This window comes from Pan paniscus, chromosome 7, assembly GCF_029289425.2.
Source record: "Pan paniscus chromosome 7, NHGRI_mPanPan1-v2.0_pri, whole genome shotgun sequence".
In the NCBI taxonomy this organism is placed as follows: Eukaryota; Metazoa; Chordata; class Mammalia; order Primates; family Hominidae; genus Pan; species Pan paniscus.
In genome coordinates this window covers 88,967,532-88,993,895 of record NC_073256.2, presented here as the reverse complement: position 1 = coordinate 88,993,895, position 26,364 = coordinate 88,967,532, and the positions used below count along the sequence as shown (strand labels likewise).

The 26,364-nt window shown below is 40.1% G+C and overlaps 1 protein-coding gene across 4 annotated transcripts in view; it reads left to right on the top strand.

Annotated features, from left to right (window-relative positions):
• The window catches only part of C7H8orf89 (chromosome 7 C8orf89 homolog), a 138,701-nt gene that overhangs the window by 43,874 nt on the left and 68,463 nt on the right, over positions 1-26,364 (top strand). For 2 of the 4 annotated variants that reach the window (XM_008956692.5, XM_034966234.1), the window contains one exon: positions 5,121-5,493. The exons of the other annotated variants lie outside the window; for them this stretch is intronic. In XM_008956692.5, the coding sequence (XP_008954940.1) occupies positions 5,121-5,269 (149 nt within the window). In that variant the 3' untranslated portion in view covers positions 5,270-5,493. Of the gene's footprint in view, positions 1-5,120; positions 5,494-26,364 lie in introns of those variants that run through there. 4 annotated transcript variants of the gene reach the window in all.

The following is a 26,364-nucleotide window of genomic DNA, read 5'->3' as shown; positions in this document are numbered from 1 at the left end:
ATATAAATGTTAATTAGAACAAAAGACATTGCTGGCTGGGTGCGGTGGCTCACGCCTGTAATCCTAACGCTTTGGGAGGCCGAGGCGAGCAGATCATGAGGTCAGGAGTTTGAGACCAGCCTGGCCAACATGATGAGACTCCGTCTCTACTAAAAATACAAAAATTAGCTGGGCATTGTGGTATGCGCCTGTAATCTCAGCTACTCAGGGAGCTGAGGCAGGAGAATCGCTTGAACCTGGGAGGCGGAGGTTGCAGTGAGCCAAGATTGTGCCACTGCACTCTAGCCTGGGCGACAGAGCGAGACTCTGTCTCAAACAAACAAACAAACAAACAAACAAACAAAAAACCCAAAAGACATTGCTTTGAATCTCGGCCCAAATGAACATTTGCCAGCCTCTTTTCTAACATTATGGCTTCTGTGTCTTATTCACTCACCTTCATATCCCTACAGTGCCTACGCTAGTTTCTGCAACAAAGTAAGTCTTCAGTAAATACTTATTATTTCTTATTTTGATGTGAAGAGTAACATTTACAGATTTTGTAATGTTAAGTCACTCTTGCATTCCTGAAATACACCCAATTTAGAAATGATTTATTATTTGTTTATATTCTGCCACATTTAATTTGCTAATATCTCATTTGGCATTTTTTACCTATGCTGGTAAGTGGAGTGAGATTGCCATGAATTTTCTTTTTTGTTCTGTCCTTGTCTGGATTCAGTGTCCACATTATAATGGCCTTGTGGAATGAATTGGGGACTATTCTTTCTCTTTCTGTTCTCTGAAGGATACGACCTAAAATTGGAATGATTTTTCTCTTGAAAGTTTGAGGAAATTCATTTATAAAATTCATTTGGGTTACTTGTTTTGTTTGGGAGAATATTTTAATATTGGCTCAATCATTTTGAATTTAGAGCTCTTAAGGTATTCTAATTTTTCAATCAGTTTTGGTAAGTTATATTTTCTAGAAAATTGCATTTTGTCTAAGTTTTAAAAATTTATTAGCATGAAGTTTAGTCTTTGCTTTATCTGTAATTCTGTTCCTCTTTTCCCAATATTATATATTTGTGCCTTCTTTTATTTTCTTGAGTAATGTCACCAGAGGCTTTCCTTTTTTATCAGTTTTTTCAATGAAGAGCTTTTGTCTTTTTAAAAAATCCCTTTTATTGTAACTTGGTTTTCTACTTCATTGATTTCTCCCCTTTCCTATATTATCTTTTTCCTCCATGTTCTTTGGGTTTACTCTTTTCCTACTGTGTATCTAATACCTATGTTTTAAATTTTCAACCTTCTTTTCTAACATAGACATTTTAGGGTATAAACCTCTCTATATACAACTTTTGCTCCATTACACAACTTTTGCGATATTTATCATTTAGCAACAAATATTTGTATGTTTATTATGATTTGTTTTTTGACTGATAATTTAGAAAATGTGTTTATATGGTTTGACTGCGTCCCCATCGAAATCTCATCTTGAATTGTAGTTCCCATAGTTCCCATGTGTTGTGTGATGGACTCAGTGGGAGATAATTGAATCATGGGGGCGGTTCCCCCATACCGTTCTCATGGTAGTGAGTAAGTCTCACGAGATCTGATGGTTTTATAAGAGGAAACCCCTTTTGCTTGGTTCTCATTCTCTCTTATCTGCTGCCATGTAAGACATGCCTTTTGCCTTCTGGTGTGATTGTGAGGTCTCCCCAGCCATGTGGAACTGTGAGTCTATTAAACCTCTGTTTCTTTAAAAAGTACCCAGTTTCAGTTATGTCCTTATCAGCAGCATAAAAATGGACTAATACATGTGTACAAATTTCTAAATATTTCAGAATTTTAAATTTATCTTATTATTAACAACTTCCAACTTAATTGCATTTGTGTGTATGATACTGATCCTTTGAAGTTTTTTCAGGTTTGTGTAATGCCTGGAATCTAGTTATTTTGCTGCCAGAGGGTCTTTTAAAGTGTCAAGTCCATTGTACTGCTAAGAACAGAAGTCCTGATCATATTCTTAACTCTCAGCTGTTTCTCTCTGAACTTCTCACTCATATTACCCCTGCAAACAAAACAAAACAAACAGAAAAATAACAACTACACTGGAGAATTGAAGATAGTGCTTTTTTTTTGACACTTGAAACTGAAGTTAAATAAAAATAATAATAATAATATTTTAAAGCAATATAGGTCAGTATTTTCAAAGCTGCATATATGTTTTTAAATAGAAATATTTCTACATATTTGTATATTGTATATAGAGAGGTTTATACCCTAAAATATTTCTACATGTATTTAGGGGTAATACGTAGTGATTGGAACTTTGATGAATCTGGATTCAAATCCTAACTCTGATAGTTACTAAGTATTTGCACTCGGGCAAGTTATTTAGCATCCCTAAATTGTCTTTTTAAAATCTGTAACTCGAGATAGTACAGATGACTATTTCATAGTGTTGTTGTATGGATAAAATAGATGTAAAGTACTTGACAAAGATCATTCAACAAATGCTATCTGTTGTTATTACTACCACCCTATGATAGAAGTTTGATTAACGCTATTTCAGTTAAGTGAACGATTTTATTTTACTTTACAATTTTACTTCACTTAGCATTTATGAGAAATGTTTTTATTTGAAGAAAATAACTTGATAGGCATGTAAAATATGAAATGAGTTAATTATTTATGGAGATTATGCCTTTTACTTTGAAATAAATCTCACAGTTGTCCCATGTTTTAAAAAGTATTGTACAAAATCAGATTAAGTTGGTGCAAAAGTAATTGCGGTTTTTAGAACTGCAATTACTTTTGCACCAATGTAATTTTATATAATTAAATACAGGCATTAAAGGTTTTTTAGATAAATATTTTTTGAGGCACATAGTCATTTTATAAAGTAGCATTAAAACTGAGTGCGGTGGCTCATGCCTGTAATCCCAGCACTTTGGGAGGCTGAGGTGGGCAGGTCACTTGAAGCCAGGAGTTTGAGATCTGCCTGGACAACATGGTGAAACCCCGTCTCTACTAAAAATACAAAAACTAGCTGGGCATGATGGCACACGCCTGTAGTCCCAGCTACTCAGGAGGCTGAGGCATGTGAATCACTTGAACCCGGGAAGTGGAGGTTGCAGTGAGCCGAGATTGCACCACTGCACTCCAGCCTGGGTGACAGAGCAAGATTCCATCCTCCATCTCAAAAAAAAGAAAAGAAAAAGAAAGTAAACATGGCATTTTTAATTCAAAATATGTGTTATATCAAAAACTAGTCGTGTTTTTTTAATTTTCTGGGTACATAGTAGGTGTATTTATTTATGAGGTATATGAGATATTTTGATACAGGCATACAACGTGTAATAATCACATTCACGTGAATGGAGTATCCATCCCCTCAGGCATTTATCCTTTATGTTACAAACAATCAAATTATACTCTTAAAGTTATTTTTAAATGTACGATTAGATCATTATTGACTATAATTGCCCTGTTGTGCTATCAAATATGTGTTCTTATTCATTCTTTGTATTTTTTGTACCTATAAACCATCCCCACTTCCCCCGCATCTCTCCTCCACTATCCTTCCCAGCCTCTGGTAACCATCCTTCCAGTCTCTATCTCCGTGAGTTCAATTGTTCTAGTTTTTAGCACCCACAAATAACTGAGAATATGTGAAATTTGTCTTTCTGTACCTGGCTTATTTAACCTAACATAATGATCTCCAGTTCCAACCATAATGTTGCAAATGACAGGATCTCTTTTTTTTATGGCTGAATAGTACTCCATTGTGTATATGTACCACATTTTCTTCATCCATTCATCTGTTGATGGACACTTCAGTTGCTTCCAAATCTTGGCCATTGTGAACAGTGCTGCAGTAAACACAGGAGTGCAGATACCTCTTTGATATACCGATTTCCCTTCTTTTGGGTATATGTCTAGCAATGGGATTCCTGGACCATATGGTAGCTCCATTTTTGATTTTCTGAGAAACCTCCAAACTGTTCTCCACAGTGGTTGTACTAATTTACATTCCCACTAACAGTGAATGAGGGTTCCCTTTTTTCTCTGCATCCTTGCCAGCATGTGTTATTTCCTGTCTTTTAGATAAAAGCCATTTTAATTGGGGTGAAATGATATCTCATTGTAGTTTTGATGCCTCTGATAATCAGTGATGTTGACCATATTTCATATGCCTGTTTGCTGTTTGCATGTCTTCTTTTCAGAAATGTCTATTCAGGTCTTTTGGCCCATTTAACTAATTAATTAATTAATTTTTATTAACATGAGAGTTTAAATGAGACAGGGTCTTGCTATGTTGCCCAGGCTGGTCTTGAACTTCTGAGCTCAAGGGATCTGCTCACCTCAGCCTCCCAAAGTGCTAGGATTATAGACGTGAGCCACCCCTTTTGCCCATTTTAAAATGGGATTATTAGACTTTTCCCATAGAGTTGTTTAAGCTCCTTATATATTCTGGTTGTTAATCCCTTGTCAGATGGGTAGTCTGCAAATATTTTCTCCCATTCTGTAGGTTCTTTTCATTTTGTTGATTGTTTCCTTTGCTGTGCAGACACTTTTTATTAATAACTTGATGTGATCTCATTTGTCCATTTTTGCTTTGATTGCCTGTGCTTCTGGGGTATTACTCAGGAAATCTTTGACCACTCCCATGTCCTGGAGAGTTTCCCCAATGCTTTCTTTTAGTATTCATAGTTTGAGGTCTTAGATTTAAGTCTTTAATCCATTTCGATTTTTTTTATATGTCAAGAGATGCGATCTGGTTTCATTTTTCTGCATAATCTCCAGTTTTATAATATCCATAATACCCAGTTTTCCTAGCACCATTTATTGATGAGACTATCTTTTCCCTAGTGTATATTCTTGGCACTTTTGTTAAAAATGAATCCACTATAGATGTATAGATTTGTTTCTGGGTTGTTAATTCTGTTCTATTGGTTTGTGTGTCTGTTTTTATGCATGCTTTTTTTGGGGTTAGTATAGCTCTGTAGTATAAGAACTAGTAGTGTGTAATAGTCATTTGTGGAAGAAATATTTCAGTCACATTATATTTAACAGAATATTATTCATGTGTGCTTAATTCATTTTAATAGCTGACTCCCCACCTCCTCCTCCAGGTTCTGGCTTCAGTGATCCTCTCACTGGAGCACCATCTCAATACTTAGAGAGACTTTCCAAAATAGCCATATTGGAATATGATACCATTCGTCAGGAAACAACCACAAAATCAAAAAAAAGCAAGAAACGAGACCTCCGAGACCGCTGAAAAATGTCGTACAGTGTGATGCTTTCTTCAGTGACTTTTAAGCTTTATATTTTCTTTTTTTATGTGATATGATGCAAAATGATTTATATAAAAATGGAAATGTAAATAAGAAATAAATATTTTACATTATAGATGAGTCATTTGTATTTTGTTAACATTACAGAGATAAATTATATTTTTTCCTTATTTATGTTGAAGGACTATAAATTATGGTTTATGGGAAAATAAGCATAAGATAAATTTTATTCCATGAATTTTATGTACATTGATTGTGTGTTTTGATTCAATTTGATACTCTTGAGTGTCTATTTTGTGCAATGACCTTGGCTAGCTGCTGGGGAAGATTGAAGAAAAAGTGAGGTCTTGAGGGCAGTGCAAGATGGCCAAATAGGAACAGCTCTGGTCTGCAGCTCCCAGCGTGATTGACACAGAAGACAGGTGATTTCTGCATTTCCAACTGAGGTACCTGGTTCATCTCATTGGGACTGGTTGAACAGTGGGTGCAGCCCATGGAGGATGAACTGAAGCAGGGCAGGGCGTCGCCTCACCCGGGAAGTGCAAGGGGTCAGGGGATTTCCCTTTCCTAGCCAAGGGAAGCTGTGACAGACTGTACCTGGAAAAATGGGACACTCCTGCCCAAATACTGTGCTTTTCCCAAGGTCTTAGCAACTGGCAGACAAGGAGATTCTCTCCTGTGCCTGGCTTGGCAGGTCCCATGCCCATGGGGCCTTGCTCACTGCTAGCGAAGCAGTCTAAGATCTAACTGCGAGGTGGCAGTCTGGCTGGGGGAGGGGCGTCTGCCATTGCTGAGGCTCGAGTAGGTAAACAAAGCAGCCAGGAAGCTCGAACTGGGCGGAGCCCACTGCAGCTCAGCAAGGCCTCTAGAGACTCCACCTCTGTGGGCAGGGCATAGCTGAACAAAAGGCAGCAGACAGCTTCTGCAGACTTAAACGTCCCTGTTTGACAGCTCTGAAGACAGCAGTGGTTCTCCCAGCATGGTGTTTGAGCTCTGAGAACGGGCAGACTGCGTTCTCAAGTGAGTCCCTGACTCCCGTGTAGCCTAACTGGGAGACACCTCCCAATAGGGGCCGACAGACACCTCATATAGGTGGGTGCCCTTCTGGGACTAAGCTTCCAGAGGAAGGATCAGGCAGCAATATTTGCTGTTCTGCAACATTTGCTGTTCTGCAGCCTCCACTGGTGAACAGGGTCTGGAGTGGACCTCCAGCAAACTCCAACAGACCTGCAGCTGTTGCAGCTGTTCTGCAGCCTCTGCTGGTGAACAGGGTCTGGAGTGGACCTCCCAGGAAAACAGGGTCTGGAGTGGACCTCCAGCAAACTCCAACAGACCTGCAGCTGAGGGACCTAACTATTGGAAGGAAAACTAACAAACAGAAAGGAATAGCACCAACATCAACAAAAGGACATCTACACCAAAACCCCATCTGTAGGTCACCAACATCAAAGACCAAAGGTAGACAAAACCACAAAGATGGGGAGAAACCAAAGCAGAAAAGCTGAAAATTCTAAAAACCAGAGCGCCTCTTCTCCTCCAAAGGATTGCAGCTCCTTGCCAGCAATGGAACAAAGCTGGACGGAGAATGATTTTGACTAGTTGACAGAAGTAGGCTTCAGAAGGTTGGTAATAACAAACTTCTCTGAGCTAAAGGAGCATGTTCAAACCCATTGCAAGGAAGCTAAAAACCTTGAAAAAAGGTTAGATGACTGGCTACCTAGAATAAACAGTGTAGAGAAGACCTTAAATGACCTGGTGGAGCTGAAAACCATGGCATGAGAACTTCGTGGCGCATGCACAAGCTTCAATAGCCGATTCTATCAAGTGGAAGAAAGTGTATCAGTGATTGAAGATCAAATTAATGAAATAAAGCAAGAAGAGAAGTTTAGAGAAAAAAGAGTAAAAAGAAACAAACAAAACCTCCAAGAAATATGGGACTATGTGAAAAGACCAAATCTATGTTTCATTGGTGTACCTGAAACTGATGGGGAGAATGGAACCAAGTTGGAAAACACTCTTCAGGATATTATCCAGGAGAACTTTTCCAACCTAGCAAGGCAGGCCAACATTCGAATTCAGGAAATACAGAGAACACCACAAAGATACTCCTCAAGAAGAGCAACCCCAAGACACATAATTGTCAGATTTACCAAGGTTGAAATGAAGGAAAAAATGTTAAGGGTAGCCAGAGAGAAAGGTTGGGTTACCCACAAAGCGAAACCCATCAGACTAACCGTGGATCTCTTGGCAGAAAACTTACAAGCCGGAGGAGAGTGGGGGCCAATATTCAGCATTCTTAAAGAAAATAATTTTCAACCCAGAATTTCATATCCAGCCAAACTAAGTTTCATAAGTGAAGGAAAAAAAAAATCCTTTGCAGACAAGCAAATGCTGAGAGAGTCTGTCACCACCAGGCCTGCCTTACAAGAGCTCCTGAAGGAATCACTAAACATGGAAAGAAACAACTGGTACCAGCCACTGCAAAAACATGCCAAATAGTAAAGACCATTGATGCTGTGAAGAAACTGCATCAATTAATGGGCGAAATAACCAGCTAACATCATAATGACAGGATCAAATTCACACATAACAATATTAACCTTAAATGTAAATGGGCTAAATGCCCCAATTAAAAGACATAGACTGACAAATTGAATAAAGAATCAAGATCCATCAGTGTGCTATATTCAGGAGACCCATCTCACATGCAAAGACACACATAGGCTCAAAATAAAGGGATGGAGGAAGATCTACCAAGCAAATGGAAAGCAAAAAAAGGAGGGGTTGCAATCCTAGTCTCTGATAAAACAGACTTTAAACCAACAAAGATTGAAAGAGACAAAGAAGGCCATTACATAATGGTAAAGGGATCAATTCAACAAGAAGAGTGAACTATCCTAAATATATATGCATCCAATACAGGAGCACCGAGATTCATAAAGCAAGTCCTTGGAGACCTACAAAGAGACTTAGATTCCCATACAATAATAATGGTAGACTTTAACACCCCCCTGTGAATATTAGACAGATCGAGATAGAAGGTTAACAAGGATATCCGGGACTTGAACCCAGCTCTGCACCAAGCAGACCTAATAGACATCTACAGAACTCCATACTCCAAGTCAACAGAATATACATTCTTCTCAGCACCACATCGGACTTATTCTAAAATTGACCACATAATTGGAAGCAAAGCACTCCTCAGCAAATGTAAAAGAACAGAAATCACAGCAAACTGTCTCTCGGACCACAGTGCAATCAAACTAGAACTCAGGATTAAGAAACTCACTCAAAACCACACAACTACATGGAAACTGAACAACCTGCTCCTGAATGACTACTGGGTAAATAACGAAATGAAGGCAGAAATAAAGATGCTCTTTGAAACCAATGAGAACAAAGACAAAACGTACCAGAATCTCTGGGACACATTTAAAGCAGTGTGTAGAGGGAAATTTATAGCACTAAATGCTCACAAGAGAAAGCAGGAAAGATCTAAAATTGACACCCTAACATCACAATTAAAAGAACTAGAGAAGCAAGAGCAAACAAATCCAAAAGCTAGAAGAAGGCAAGAAATAACAAAGATCAGAGCAGAACTGAAGGAGATAGAGACACAAAAAACCCTTCAAAAAATCAATGAATCCAGGAGCTGATTTTTTGAAGAGATCAACAAAATTGATAGACCACTAGCAAGACTAATAAAGAAGAAAAAGAGAAGAATCAAATAGAAGCAATAAAAAATGATAGACCACTGATCCCACAGAAATACAAACTACCATCAGAGAATACTATAAATACCTTTATGCAAATAAACTAGAAAATCTAGAAGAAATGGATAAATTTCTGGACACATACACTCTCCCAAGACTAAACCAGAAAGAAGCTGAGTCTCTGAATAGACCAATAGCAGGCTCTGAAATTGAGGCAATAATTAATAGCCTACCAACTAAAAAAAGTCCAGGACCAGACGGATTCACAGCTGAATTCTACCAGAGGTACAAAGAGAAGCTGGTACCATTCCTTCTGAAACTACTCCAATCAATAGAAAAAGAAGGTGTCCTCCCTAACTCATTTTATTAGGCCAGCATCATCCTTATAGCAAAGCCTGGCAGACACACAACAAAAAAAGAGAATTTTAGACCAATATCCCTGATGAACATCAATGCAAAAATCCTCAATGAAATACTGGCAAACCGAATCCAGCAGCACATCAAAAAGTTTATCCACCATGATCAAGTTGGCTTCATCCCTGGGATGCAAGGCTGGCTCAACATATGCAAATCAATAAATGTAACCCATCACATCAACAGAACCAACGACAAAAACCACATGATTATCTCAATAGATGCAGAAAAGGCCTTTGACAAAATTCAACACCCCTTCATGCTAAAAACTCTCAATACACTAGGTACTGATGGAAAGTATCTCAAAATTATAACAGCTATTTATGATAAACCCACAGCCAATATCACACTGAATGGGCAAAAACTGGAAACATTCCCTTTGATAACCGGCACAAGACAAGGATGCCCTCTCTCACCACTCCTATTCAACATAGTGTTGGAAGTTCTGGCCAAGGCAATCAGGCAAAAGAAAGAAATAAAGCATATTCAATTAGGAAAAGAGGAAGTCAAATTGTCCCTGTTTGCAGATGACATGATTGTATATTTAGAAAACTCCATTGTCTCAGCCCAAAATCTCCTTAAGCTGATAAGCAACTTCAGCAACGTCTCAGGATAAAAAATCAATGTGCAAAATTCACAAGCATTCCTATACACCAATAACAGACAAACAGAGAGCCGAATCATGAGTGAACTCCCATTCACAATTGCTGCAAAGAGAATAAAATACCTAGGAATCCAACTTACAAGGGATGTGAAGGACCTCTTCAAGGAGAACTACAAACCACTGCTCAACGAAATTAAAGAAGACAGAGACAAATGGAAGAACATTCCATGCTCATGGATAAGAAGAATCAATATCATGAAAATGGCCATACCCACCCAAGTTAATTTATAGATTCGATGCCATCTGCATTAAGCTACCAATGACTTTCTTCACACAATTGGAAAAAAACTACTTTAAATTTCATATGGAACCAAAAAAGAGCCCACATTGCCAAGACAATCCTAAGCAAAAAGAACAAAGCTGGAGGCATCACGCTACCTGACTTCAAACTATACTACAAGGCTACAGTAACCAAAACAGCATGGAACTGGTATCAAAACAGAGATATAGACCAATGGAACAGAACAGAGGCCTCAGAAATAACACCACACATCTACAACCATCTGATCTTTGACAAACCTGACAAAAACAAGAAATGGGGAAAGGATTCCCTATTTAATAAGTGGTGCTGGGAAAACTGGATAGCCATATGTAGAAAGCTGAAACTGGATCCCTTCCTTACACCTTATACAAAAATTAATTCAAGGTGGATTAAAGACTTAAATGTTAGACCTAAAACCATAAAAACCCTAAAAGAAAACCTAGGCAATACCATTCAGGACATAGGCATGGGCAAGGACTTCATGACTAAAACACCAAAAGCAATGGCAACAAAAGCCAAAATAGACAAATAGGATCTAATTAAACTAAAGAGCTTCTGCACAGCAAAAGAAACTACTATCAGAGTGAACAGGCAACCTACAGAATGGGAGAAAATTTTTGCAATCTACCCATCTGACAAAGGGCCAATATCCAGAATCTACAAAGAACTCAAACATATTTACAGGAAAAAACAACCCCATCAAAAAGTGAGCAAAGGATATGAATAGACACTTCTCAAAAGAAGACATTTATGCAGCCAACAGACCACGAAAAAATGCTCATCATCACTGGTCATGAGAGAAATGCAAATCAAAACCACAATGAGATACCATCTCATGCCAGTTAGAATGGCAATCATTAAAAGGTCAGGAAACAACAGATGCTAGAGAGGATGTGGAGAAATAGGAATGCTTTTACACTGTTGGTGGGAGTGTAAATTAGTTCAACCCTTGTGGAAGACAGTGTGGCAATTCCTCAAGGATCTAGAACTAGAAATACCATTTGACCCAGTAATCCCATTAGGATATATACCCAAAGGATTATAAATCATGCTACTATAAAGACACATGCACATGTATGTTTATTGCAGCACTATTCACAATAGCAAAGACTTGGAATCAACCCAAATGTCCATCAATGATAGACTGGATTAAGAAAATGTGGCACATATACACCATGGAATACTATGCAGCCATAAAAGAGGATGAGTTCATGACCTTTGCAGGGACATGGATGAAGCTGGAAACTATCATTCTCAGCAAACTATCACAAAGACAGAAAACCAAACACTGCATGTTCTCACTCATAGGTGGAATTGAACAATGAGAACACTTGGACACAGGGTGGGGAACATCACACACCAGGGCCTGTCAGGGGGTGGGGGTCTGGGGGAGGGATAGCATTAGGAGAAATACCTAATGTAAATGACGAGTTGATGGATGCAACAAACCAACATGACACATGTATACCTATGTATCAAACCTGTCACTTATGCACAAGTACCCTAGAACTTAATAATAATAAAAAGTGAGGTCTTATTGTTGAGGTCATAAAAATTTCTTTTTTCCCTGCTTGAGTTTGGAAACAGTTGCTAGATAAGTATTCAGGCAGATGACAATGAAAATTTAGCTTGGTTTGCTGATCAACGCAGGATAGGAAGCCCTGTCTTAGATGTGTAGCAATAAGGGGCTTCCCATTACTGGCCTTCAGAATTGGGCAGATGGACACGCACAGGTAGTGTGAACACCCTCAGTCTCACCTGCACATCAGCGCCTTTACTGCCAAGCATAACAAGGCCTCTTCACTGTGTAGACAGGCAGGTCCCTGAGGAGAAAGGGAGGTGGGGACAGATGCTCTTCATCTCTATGGAGAGGAGAAAGAAAGTCTAGGTCAAGAGGAAAACCCCTTTTTGAAAAAGCCTGAGGAGTGGGGAAAAGTGTACATCTCTATCTCTTCCTGAGAAACAGGGAGAAAGCAAGGATATGACTGTGATGCCAAGAAGGGTGGGCTCTGGGCCATAAGAAAGCCACAGAGTGTTACAGACGTTCACAAACGGGCAGTCACATCCAGCGGGGTGCTCACAGAAAGCTTCAAGGAAGATATGGTGTTAGAAATGGGCCGTAAAGACAGGAAAGAAGGAAGGAGAGGGCATTTTCAGAAAGAGGGGGAAACAGAAGTAAAGACGCTATGCATTTGGGAATGTCGCACTTGGCTGGAGCACTAGGTATTCTAGAGCAAGTGTCATAAATCCACGTGCATGAAGGCACCAAGCCAGCACCAGATTGAGTGACACCAGTCAGGTGAAGGCTGTAGTGAACTGGGGCCTGTTTCTCCCTTTCAAAGGGCTCTGGCTGCCTAGCCTCAGCCCTTTGTGCCATGCAGGTTCAAAGCTGCCAGACATCCCAACTTTTCATGTTGGGATCCAGAAGCCAGAATCTGGATTTCTACATGAAAAAACCTTCCAATGTATAAATGTTAGCAACTAATTTGAAATAAGCAGCTAATTCAAAATTTATAAAGCCATTGTGTTTCCCAAAGAAAATTATATCTGCAAGCTAGATCTGGCTTTTTGGGGCCATTCATGCACAACCTCAGGGACAAAGGAATAGAGGGCAATAGGTCCCAAAAGATAACTTGATCATCTGTGGTAGAGAGCCTCAGATGCCAAGCATGAGTTTATATTTAATGTTTCCCAGTGGGAGATTTTGAGAATGCAAGTAAGTTATTGCTTCGGTGATTAAGGATGAAGGTTCATCTAAGTATCATTTGTAGGCTAGACGGTAACAGGGGGACACTGAAGGTTGGGAAACCATTGGGAAGCAGGAATGGGAAGGAGGGACTGGATAATTAGGATATCAAGGGAGAGGACTTAAGATCAATTGTTTAGCTATAGAATATCAAGAAAGGAAGACTCAAAACTAGCTCAGGTTTCCAATCTTAGAGATAAGCATATCAGAAGGATATGCTAATTTGCAGGGGAATAAGAGCATAAATGCAACTTCAGACATATTCGGTTTAAGGTGCCGTCAGGATGTCCACATAGAGATGCCAAGCAGGTATTTGAAAAGCAGCTCTGTAGTTATGGAAAAAAGACACTGACTAGAGTTGGAACTCTGAGAAACATTTGCACAGCAAAGACTGAGTTTTCCATGATAAAAATGTAGAGAGAGAAAGAGTCCAAGTTCATGAGGGATGAGAGGAAATAGGAAGAAGACAGAAGACACAGAAGACAGAAGAGGAAGAAAGGAGGAGAAGAAGGAGGGGGAGGGGGAAGAAGAAGGAGGAAGGAGAAGGAGAAGCAGCAGCAGCTATCACAGATATAGGAGAATGAGCATATTCTATGTCCTTGCATGCTTTATATTAATTCATACATAATGCTATTAATACATATGTGTTTGTAAGCATTATGATACATTAGATCCTAGGAGAATAATTAACTACACTTAAATGGACATGTTTCTGCTTATGTCTGAATTTTGGTTAAGAATGATTTAGATTTACGTTTCTATTTTCTGATCACCTCTTCCAAGTATGGTCAATGATTTAAGAAATCGGAAGCAGGAGAAAATTTTCAAAGAAAATTTTAACTATTTTTTGGATGAACACTCCTAAACACCTTTGATTATCAGATGGATTTAATATTGAACTCCTACTATGTACTCTGAACATTTAATATTATTTATAAATCTTATGAAAACTCTAAAAAATAAGTAGGTGATATTATTTCTGCTTCATAAATAAGATAAATTTGGAGTCTCTGTTTTACACTAGGTCTCTAGCAAGAAAGTGGGAGAACTAGGATTTCAATCTACTAGGATTCAAAGCGGATATAATAAACTCCATGGAACAATTATTCTTAAAACCTTAAACCTAGCTGATACATGTAATAATGGTTTAATCACTTAAACTTTAGGGCAAGATAGTACTTCTGTTACTGAAAATCCAGGAGTTCAGTCTAGATCCTGCTACTCGCCACACAGAAAGCCAATCACTGAGACAAGGATTATCACGAAGGAGGAAGTCTTTAATAGGGTGCTACAGCCAAAGAGATGGGAGTTCAGTCTCAAATCCATCTCCCTGAACTACTAAAACTAGAGGTGTATATAGCAGGGAAGAAATGTAACAATATGCAAGAAAACAGAAACTAGGAACTAGGGAGGAGCATGGAATCAATCATGATGAATTAGTGGTCCAGCCTCACTGTCTGGATGTGGTGATCTGATGAGTTTCAGTTCTTTGATACTTTCTGTTTTGAGATGCTTGAAGGTCCTTCCCTGAGGAAGGAATTCAGATAAAACAAATATAAGTTTCAAGTTTTAAGACTAGAAGGATCAATTTCCATTTTTATCCAAAATAAAATTACCAATGGGACCATTGGGTTGGTTTCACTTCCACAGACAAAAATATCTCTCATGGGGACTTGTGGTGGTGGCTCATGCCTGTAACCCCAGCATTTTGAGGCCAGGAATTTGAGACCAGCCTGGCCAACATGGAGAAACCTGTCCCTATTAAAAATACATAAAAATTACCGGGGTGTGCCGGCACATGCCTGTAATCCCAGCTACTCAGGAGGCTGAGGCACAAGAATCGCTTGAGCCTGGGAGGCGGAGGTTGCAGTGAGCTGAGATTGCGCCACTGCACTCCAGCCTGGGCGACAAAGAGAGATTGTCTTAAAAAAAAAAAAAAATCAAGATTGAGCTGAGTTCCTGACATGAACACATCATGGAGCATTTACACTGGTAGAATGGAAAGCAGGGATCGTATACATGAATAATTATGTCTGCTCCCTGCCCCAGTCTTCCCTAGGAAAGAGTTAACTGAAGCCAATTCAAGAAAGGAGTGGAATGTTTATTTCTTTTTAATAAACAGGATGTGCTGACATTAATAATAAATCACCTTTTTAGCCTTGGGATTGGATTTATGTTTTTCATTAATTTTTTTTTTAACCACAGGCTCTACTTCCTTACCTCACATTTACTCTTTTCGTTTCTCATGAAGTTTTAAGAAAAACCAGTGTATATTTTATTCACAGAAAGCTCGAATCACCCTCAAGTAAGATAAACTCAAGATTTAGAGATAAGCATGAGATGCCAACTTCTGATATTGCAGATGCCATGGATGTTCATCCTTGGGATGGAACACAATGACTCTTCTGCATTTGTGGTTTAGAAATTCCTCCAGTGTAAGCAATATCAATCATAACCTTGGGAAACTGTACCTTATGATAAATATTTAGGATGGGAAGATGGACTTCTGATCGTAGACTGAGAAAACAATTCTTTACAAAGAATAATTACTTTGGTGAAGGACAAATCATTAGTAGTGATAGTTTCAAAGAAATTTCCTAAGACAGCTCACTTCCTTTTCTGTAATTTTCTGCTTACCAAGCAGCCTTCTAGTGTGTAATTTAGACTCTTGAGTACGTATGTCCACTAAAAATCAGATGCCTTCTCTTCATGACATGTTTTAGATCTGGGAATGAGTATGTTAATTAATGAATTGCTATTCTGCTTCACAGTCTCTGTGAATTTGGTTGGTGTGAATTACAGATCATGATCATCCTCATCAGATTAACATATAGAGGGTTTTTTTAATGAGAAAAATCACTTCAGTAATTTTGAAAAATAATGGATATTTTTAGGAATTTCAGCAATGTGGAATAGTACAAAAAAGTCTAAAAAGCACCTCAAATCTCATCACTCATAAATAACATCAGATGCCATTTAAAATTGGATGATTCTACGTATGCTATACTTAAAGTTATTCACTTAATTTTTACTCTGCTATAAGAAAAACTTCAGTAAAAATGTGACATTGCTTAAATTCAAATATTATTACTTTTAAAATTATATATTATAAATTCATATTTAGATCAATTTTTAGATTTATCTCCAGACTTAGATCTAGGTCTTCTTTCCTTAAAGATTCCTCTGTAAGGCTTTTGAAACTGAAGCATGCCTCCAGATCTCCTGGAGAGCTTGTTAAAATCCAGACTCTTGTAGGTCTGGAGTGGGGCCTGAGAACTTGCATTTCTCACAGACTCCCAGGTGATGCTGACGCTGCCTGTCCACAGACCACACTTTCCGTAGACCTGCTTGAGAATCGTCTGTACTCAGAATCACCTGGCAAACATCTGCGAATTACCATTGTCCAGGTTCTACCCCCACAGATTCTGATCTAATTGGTTTGGGGTGGCCTCTTGAACTGGGGTAATTTTTAAAAGCTCTTCTCATGACCAGCCTGGCCAACATGGCAAAACTCTGCCTCTACTAAAAATACAAAAATTAGCTTGGCATAGTGGCAGGCACCTGTAATCCCAGCTATCCAGGAGGCTGAGACAGGAGAATTGCCTGAAACAACCTCCCGGGAAGTGGAGGTTGCAGTGAGCCGAGATCGTGCCATTGCACTCTAGCCTGGGCAACAAGAGCGAAACTCCGTCTCATTTTTCTTCCCTTCAGACCTATATGGATGTTTTCCGTTGTCTTCTGGTATTAATTGTTACCATGGAGAAATCTGATTCCTCACCATGTTTTATCCCTTGTAGATTATTGGCTGTTTCTGTGGGGATGCCTCAAGATTTTCTTGATTTTTGAAACTGAATTAAAGTATGATTCACTGTAGGTAGTACCAGTTCAAGATGTCCTGGAACATGGTGTATTCTTTCAAGGCTGTAGAGTCCATTCTTTCTGCATTTTAGGAAATTTTTCTTTTATTAAATCTTTGAATACTTACTCTTTCTATTCCATAGTTTTGAGTTCTCTACTTCAGGGACACCAAATATCCTTATTTGGGATCATCTTCATCTGTTCTAAATATCTAGAGAATTGGAGAATAAGAATTTGTCAATATTTTCTATTTTCTTTCTGATTCCTTGAATCTGTGGAATTTTTTTCTCCCACGGATGCATTCACTGTTGATTATCTTAGCATTCTTCTAAGTCAGCAGTTCAGTTTCTAGTTGTGACTCTTCTTCCTTGCTGTTTCTAATTTATTAATTTTGTAATGATATTGTGAGTCCAATTTATTTTCTTAGATCTACAATCACTCTTTATTTAATTCTATGTCCAGGGATTGGCAAACTTTTTTTTGGTAAAAAGGCTAGAGGGTAAATATTTTAGGCTTTGCCGACCATACAGTCTCTATTGCAGCTACTTAACTCTGACATTGTAGCGTGAAAACGGTTATAGACAATCTGTAAATTAATGGGCATGACTGTGTTCCAATAACATGTTATTTACAAAAACAAGCCGCTGGCTCGCTCATTCTCAGTGGCAGTAGTATGTTTAGCACATAGTGTTCTTTAAGTAATTGTAATCTCCCTCTTTTCAAGACCAGCTCTTAATTCACTGCCTCTGGGGATAGTTTCCTAATTCTTCCTTAAGTGGATGCTTCTTCTCTGTTCTCAGAACACTTTGTTTACAGGCAGCATGATCATCACCAGGTTGATTTAATAATAAGTAATGTTTTTTGCAGGCCAATTATGTGCAGGCCATTGCACTAAATGCTTTTCATCTACTATCTTGTTGAAACTTCCCAGTAAACCAATTTTACAATTCCTAGTCAACTCATCTTTACTCCATTCTCCTGGGTGACTATTAGGCACCTCTTTTCTTTTCAAATCACCAATGCCTTCCCTCAGCCTCCTATTCTGAGCTTATGACCCATCTCTTTATTTCACTAAGAAAATATTAAATAGACGGAGTCAGAAGAGAACTTCCAGCACCCTAAATGCTAATCTATAACCCTACCTGCTTCTGTTCTCAGACGTGCACTACCCATGTTCCCAAGAGCAACCTCTTCACTTGTGCAGCAAATACATCTCGATCTCCTCTTGCTGCAGCAATGTATCCCCGAACCATCACAGTTTTTCCTCTGAATTTGATCATTTCCACCAGCATAGAAACTTGCTACAAAATCTGTCTTAAATGAACAAGCATCCCTCTTGTCACCTGCTACTTCATTTCTTTGCTTCCCTTTATAGCAAAACTCCAGAGTGCCCTGGACTCAGTCTTCCTTCCTCAACCTCCTGGCTCTCTTGAACCCACTCCAATTAGGCAGTTGGCATCACCACTGCACTAAAACAGCTCTTGTCAAGGTTTCTGGTAACTTCCATGTGGCCAAAGCCAGTGACAATTCTCAGTCCTTATTTGCCCTGTCAAGCACCTTTTGACACAGTGGATCTCTCTTCCTTGAGGAGGCTTCCAGAGCATTATTTTCTTTCTCCTTTTACTTTTCAAGCCACCTCTTCTCATTCTCCTTAACAAAGTCTACAGCTGGTAAATTGGCACATGTGGGATTCGAGCTCCTCCAAGGCAGAAACTACTTCTTACTCATTTCTATGTCCCTAGTACCTAGCACTATCCCCAGCACCTCATGTGAACTGAGAAGAATCTTTATTATTTTGCAAGAAAGGATGTTAGTTGGCGATGAGATGGTTCAGATCAGAGATGCTGGACTCTGAGTAAGGTGAGGGAGATGGGATGGAATTTCCAAAGGGTGGAGAACAGGTAGGATACCTGGACAGCTAAGTGGCAAACTTAGGGTAGGACCAGATGGAAGAAGGAAATTGGGTCTAGTCTGGCAGGCCCTGTCTTCAAAGACTAGCAGCATATAGTTGAGAGACCACTTCCTGGTCTTTAGTCAAGAACTCATTGCCTAAGGACATGTTCCCAGGGAAGAGAACTCCACATGTGCCAGAATTTTACTGGCTGTGCCTTCAGTAACAGTTCCCAGGAGGGTGGGCAAGCAAAATGATTGGGCAGAGAACTTGAACAGCAGTGCAACCTCAGTGAAGGCTTCCACCAATCCCACATGGATCTGTGGAACTGGAAAAGACCTTCAGGATTTTCCTGCTCTGAGGCAAGGAGATTTCACCTTTATAAACTCCACCCCTCCCTGCACTAGTCAGCCACAAGATCATGGGATCATGGATCATGGGGTGCGACCCTGGGCAAGGTAGATCTCTTCTGCCGAGGGAAATTTCTCAGGAGGGCCTCTCCTGTGGACACTCTCAGCAACTGAGGAGCAAGTACTGCAGCTCTCAAGATGCAATTTGGATGGCACACTACAGTATTCATTACACCTCTCCCCAGAGAAACCAAAGTACAGTATTAGGTAGGAATGAAGATAAGCACCCAGGAGTAGAAGAAGAAGATGGCTTGACCATGTATTGGTAGGGCTTCTCTTAGGAAATGGCTCAAATGAAGAGACTTTATGGACAGGGTTAAAGAAGCAGACACGATTGTGATGTACCTGGAGACTAACACAGTGAAAAGCTGTTGCCACCCTTAGGGCTAAAGGGCCAAAGGGAGAGCCAGTAGGAGCAGGCACTGCGGAAGAAGTGCTGCCTGGTAGGAGCTGTGGTTATGAGGGATGCCAGAGATGGTGCCGCATGGGGAGCAGGGAAGTTCCTGACTCTTTCTACTCCCTCTTTCCACCTCCTGCCTGTGTGCCTCCCACGGCCAACCCCTGTTCACAGTCTGTTGATAATGGAGCACGGGTCCTGCATTCCACAGGAGTCAGCTTCTTGGGGTGCAGAGCAGGGTGAACAGAGAGTGGATGTGGGTAAGGAGATGGAGAATAATCAGCAGAGATCACAAGGTAAAAGCAGTATTAGAACCGGGGGCCACGGGTGCGTCTGAGATGCTACTCTGCTCTGCCTTCCAGGCTTTTCTACTGACTGAGACTGAGGCTGAAATAGAGTCTGGGTGTGGCTGAGTCTGGGGTGGATCCCTAATGTGAGGATTGAATGCCAAATTGAGGGCAATTATGAGTGGTAGGCATGGCTAAGTGTTCCCAGGTGGGAAGGTGGGAGGGATCGAGGGGAAAAGAGACAAGGAGGAGAATATGACGCCCAAGAAAGCAAAAACTCAACAAAACCCACACAGAACCCTGAGGCCATTTGACGTTGCCTCCAGTCCCACCAAGTCTGTTGGTTTTGTTTGGTTCTAGCTGAGGTCTCTAACACAGAGATCAGACGGAGGACCAGATCTTCCTTCCAGGGACACTTGAACTAGTGAACTTGGATGTGCCCTTCAGCCTGAACAACCTGTGAAATGCAGGGAGAGGGAGTGGCGAGAGAAGGGAACCTTTACAGTAAGGAGTTGGGCTGGATGGGAGCCACATCTTCCTATGGAAAGGCCATGTGTCACTGCCCATCACCATAAAAAAATCTTGTGGGCATCCGGTAATCAACACTTACGGAGCCCAAATGGTAGTGGAAAATGCTTTTGACTTTACTCATATAGTCGGAGTGAATTGGGCATCCAGGAATCCTGTCTTCCTGGTGTCCTCCCTCTTTGTTTTTAACCTCTGTAGCCTCCCTGCTCCCCCGCCTTGGCAGGGGAGATCAAGGTTCTGGTGATTATTTTTCCTGAGGAGATGGGACGGTAGCAGCTTGTAAATGGTCCTCCTCCTTAGAGGTAATCCTGGTCTTTTAGTCTTTTCACAGTGGAACACCTATGAAACAAACCCATTTCCCTCCTGGCAAATGAGGCCACTCCCACGCACTTCTTTGATGTGTTATTCAAGTGAAGCTCCCCTTCCAAACAAGGGTGAGGGCAGGAGCCAAAAAAAAGGGTGGTGGTGGTGGAGGGCTGGGGGGTGGTGGTGAGGGAGAGAAAAGCCTTGTCCTTCCACACGAAAAATAGTGATAATAATTATTACTCTAGTGGGCTATTATTGAGCAGTGGTTCATCTATTCTGTGGCTACTCTATGTTGGTACATATTAAATGCATGTTGAATATCCCTAATGGGAAAATTGAAAGTGCTGCAAAATCCAAAACTTTTTGAGCACTGACATGACCCCGCAAGTGGAAAATCCCAGATCTGACCACATGTGATGGATCACAGTCAACACACAGGTGCGTGACACAGTGTATTTGGTGTCCTCAAGGAAAAAAAGACCCAGTCCATTTAAGCTGCAATATATCTGTGCAGACTCAAATTCCCCATGCAAGCACAACCACAAAAAGCTATAAAATGGTACGTGTGCCAGCTGGACACACCAACAGCAGCTCCCCCATGATGCCCCACGTGGGGCTAAGGCTTACGTGCATTGCTCACTGTTTTTTGGCGTGTGCTCTGTGGTATAAAGATATTGTTGAAAATGTCAAAAAAAGGCTGCATGATATCCATAGGGTAATGCAGATATTCCAAAATCTGAAAAAATTCAAAATCCAAGACACTTCTGGTTCCAACTCACTTCCACAAGTTGAATATGAGGGATACTCAACCTGTACTATTTTGGCTTGAATGGCGGCCCTCCCAAAAGATATGTTTATATCCTAACGGCTGGAACCCATGAATGTGAACTTATTTGGAAAAAGGGCCTTTGCAAATGTTATTAAGTTAAGGATCTCAAAATGAGATCATCCTGGATTATCTGAGTGGACCCTAAATCCAAAGACAAGTGTAGAGTCCTTATAAGAGACAGATAAAGGGATCCAGGAGAAGAGGAGAAGACCATGTGGAGACAGGAGAAGAGACTGAAGTGATCCAACTGCCAGCCAGGGATCTCCTGAACCACCAGAAGCTGGAAGAGGGGAGTGATTCTCTCCTATGGCCTTCAGAGGGAGCATGTCCCCTTGTTCTCACACTTCGAGCCTCTGGAACTTTAAGAGAATAAATTCCTGTTGTTTTAAGCCACCCAGTTTGTGTTTATTGGTTTTGGTGGCTCTAGGAATCTAAAACTAATGTTTACATGCATTATTTCTAATCCTCATGGTGACTGGTAAGATGAAGGAATTTTTTCCCCCATTTTATAGGCAAATAAATTGCAAGTTAGTAACTTACCCAAGTTTCTGCAGCTGGTAAATTGCAGAGCCAGGATTTGAACCTGGACTTGCCTGAATCACAAATCCAAGTTTCTCCTTCATGATGCAGTTCTCTTTGAGTACTTCATTTTTGATATCCTTTCCATGCAAAAAGTGCTCTTCTGCAGTCCTGACTCATGGGCACGTCTCTGCTTGCCCCAGTCATACTCATTCACTCAGCAACATTTACAGGCACACCTCATTTTATGGCACTTTGCTTTATTGCATCTCACAGATACTGCACTTTTTACAAACTGAAGGTTTGTGGCAACCCTACATTGGGCAAGTCTATCGGCATCATTTTTCCAATAGGATGTGCTCACTTCATGTCTATGTGTCACATTTTGGTGACTCTTGCAATATTTCAAAGTTTGTCTTTATTATTATTTCTGTTACAGTGGTCTGTGATCAGTGATCTTTGATGTTACTATTGTAATTGTTTTGGGGCATCACAAACTGCACCCACATAAGAGGGTGAACTTAATTCATAGTTGTGTGGGTTCCGACTGCTCCATTGACCAGTCATTTCTCATCTCTCTCCCTCTCCTCAAACTCCCTATTCCCTGAGACACAGCAATATTGAAATTAGGCCAATTAATAACCCTACAATAGCTTCTAAGTGTTCAACTGAAAAGAAGCATCACATGTCTATCACTTTACGCCAAAAGCTAGAAATGATTAAGCTTAGTGAGGAAGGCATGTCGGAACTCAAGATAAGTAGAAAGCTAGGTGTCTTGCACCAGTTAGCCCTGCTGTGAATGCAAAGGAAAATTTCTTGAAGGAAATTAAAAGTGCTAGTCCAGTGAACACACAAAAAGTAAGAAAGTGAAACAGTCTTATTGCTAATATAGAGAAAGTTTTAGCAGTCTGGATAGAAGATCAAACCAGCTGCAACATTCCCTTAAGCCAAAGCCTAACCCAGAGCAAGGCCCAACTCTCTTCAATTCCATGAGGGCTGAGAGAGGTGAGGAAACTGCAGAAGAAAAGTGTGAAGCTAGCAGAGGTTGTTTGTTCATGAAATTTAAGGAAAGAAACCATCTCCATAGCATAAAAGTGCAAGGTGAAGCAGCAAGTGATGATGGAGAAGTGGCAGCAGGTTATCCAGAAGATCTAGCTAAGATCATTGATGAAGGTGGCTACACTACACAACAAATTTTCAGTGTAGATGAAACAACCATATGTTGTGAGAAGATGCCATCTAGGACTTTCATAGCTACAAATGAGAAGTTGATGTCTGGTGAAATAGTTTAGATATTTGCCCTCACCCAAATCTCATGTTGAAATGTAATCCCCAATGTTGGAGGTGGGGCCTGGTGGAAAGTGACTGGATCATAGGGGTGTATTTCTCATGAATGGCTTAGTGCCATACCCTTGGTACTGTTGCTGTAATAGTGAGGGATTTCTCACGAGATCTGGTTGTTTAGAATTGTGTGGCACCTCCCCTGCCTTCTCTTTCTCCTGCTTTGCCTTTTGCCATGATTGTAAGTTTCCTGAGGCCTCCCCAGAAGGCAAGCAGATGCCAGCACCATGCTTCCTATAAAGCCTGCAGAACCATGAGCCAATTAGGCCTCCTTTCTTTATAAATTACCCAGCCTCAGTTTTTTTTTTTTTGAGACAGAGTCTCGCTCTGTCACACAGGCTGGAGTGCAGTGGTGCAATCTCAGCTCACTGCAGCCTCCACCTCCCAGATTCAAGCGATTCTCCTGCCTCAGCCTCCCAAGTAGCTGGAATTACAGATGTGCACCACCACGCCCAGCTAATTTTTGTATTTTTAGTAGAGATGGGGTTTTGCCATGTTGGCCAGGCTTGTCTCAAACTCCTGACCTCAAGTGATCTGCCTGCCTTGGCCTCCCAAAGTGCTGGGATTACAGGCATGAGCCACCGTGCCCGGCCACCTCAGGTATTTTTTTATAGCAACATAAGACCAGCCTAATATGCCTGGCTTTAAAGCTTCAACACATAGATTGATTCTCTTGTTAGGCACTGATATAATGGTGACTTTAACTTGAAGCCATTGTTCATTTCCCATTCTGAAAATCCTACGGTCCTTAAGAATTATACTAAATCTGCTCTGCCTCTGCTCTAGAAATGGAACAACAAAGTCTGGATGACAGCACGTGTTTACTGCATGGTTTGGTGAATATTTTAAGTTCACTATTGAGACCTACTCCACAGGAAAAAATACAGATTTCTTTCAAAATATTACTGCTTATTGACCATGCACCTAGTTACCCAAGAGTTCTGATGGAGATGTACCGGGAAATAAGCATTGTTTTCATGCCTGCTAACACAACATCCATTCTGCAGCCTATGGATTAAGGAGTAATTCTGAGTCGTAAGTCTTATTATTTAAAAAATATATTTAGTAAGGCTTTGGTTGCCATAGATTGGATTCCTTTCTTGGATCTGGGCAGAGTACACTGGAAAACTCCTAGAAAGTCATCATTCTACATACTGTTAAGAACATTCATGACTCACAAGAGGAGGTCATACTATCATCATTAACAGGAGTTTGGAAGAAGTTGATTTGCACCCTCAAGTGTAACCTGGAGGGGTTCAAGACTTCAATGGAGGAAGTAACTGCAGATGTGGTACTTGTCAGGGGATTGCAGCAATCTCATGACAAAACTTGAATGGATGAGGAGTTGCTTTTTATAGATAACCATAGAAAGTGATTTCTTGAGATGGAATCTACGCCTGTCAAAAATGCTGTGAACATTGTTGAAATGACAATTAAAAATTTAGAATGTAGTATAAACTTAGTTGATAAAGCAGCAGCAAGATTTGAGAAAATTGACTGAAATTTTGAAAAAAGTTCTCCTAACGAAGAGACAACATACCAAAATCTCTGGGACATAGCTAAAGCAGTGCTAAGAGGGAAATTTGTAGCACTAAATGCCCACATCAAAAAGCTAAAAAGATCTCAAATCGACACCCTAACATCACAAATAAAAGAACTAGAGAACCAAGAGCAAACGAACCCCAGAGCTAACCAAAGACAAGAAATAAGAAAGCTCAGAGTGAAACTGAAGGACATAGAGAAATGAAAAATCCTTCAAAAAAATCAGCGAATCCAGGAGCTGGTTTTCTGAAACACACAATAAAATAGATAGACTGCTAATGAGACTAATAAAGAAGAAAAGAGAGAAGATTCAAATACTTACGATCAGAAATAAGAGGGATACCACCACTGACCCCACAGAAATACGAACAACCATCAAAAAATACTATAAACACCTCTATGCAAATAAACTGGAAAATATAGATGAAATGGATAAATTCCTGGACACCTACACCCTCCTAAGACTGAACCAGGAAGAAGTTGAATCCCTGATGGGACTAATAACAATAACAAGTTCTGAAATTGAGACAGTAATAAATAGCCTACCAACCAATAGCTTAGCCCAGGTCCAGATGGATTTATAGCTGAATTTTACCAGAAGTACAAAGAGGAGCTGGTACCATTTCTCCGGAAACTATTCCAAACAATTGAAAAGGATGGACTCCTCCCTAACTCATTTTATGAGGCTAGCATCATCCTGATACCAAAACCTGGCAGAGATACAACAAAAAAAGAAAACTTCAGGCCAATATCCCTGATGAACATAGATGCAAAAATCCTCAATAAAATACTGGCAAACTGAATCCAGCAGCACATCAAAAAGCTTATCCCCTATGATCAAGTTGGCTTCATCCCCGGGATGCAAGCCTGGTTCAATACACCCAAATCAATAAACATAATTCATCACATAAACAGATCTAAAGACAAAAACCACATGATTATCTCAGTAGATGCAGAAAAGGCCTTTTATAAAATTCAACATTCTTTAAGTTAAAAACTCTCAATAAACTAGGTATTGAAGGAACATGCCTCAAAATATTAAGAGCCATTTATGAGAAACCTTCTGCCGATGTCAGACTGAGTGGGCAAAAGCTGGAAGCATTCCCTTTGAAAACTGGCACAAGACAAGGATGCCCTCTCTCACCACTCTTACTCAACATAGTATTGGAAGTTCTGGCCAGGGCAATCAGGCAAGAGAAAGAAATAAAGGGTATTCAAATAGGAAGAGAGGAAGTCAAATTGTCTTTGTTTGCAAAGGACATGATCCTATATCTAGAAAACCCCATCGACTCAGCCCAAAAGCTTCTTAAGCTGATAAGCAACTTCAGCAAAGTCTCAGGATACAAAATCAATGTGCAGAAATCACAATCAC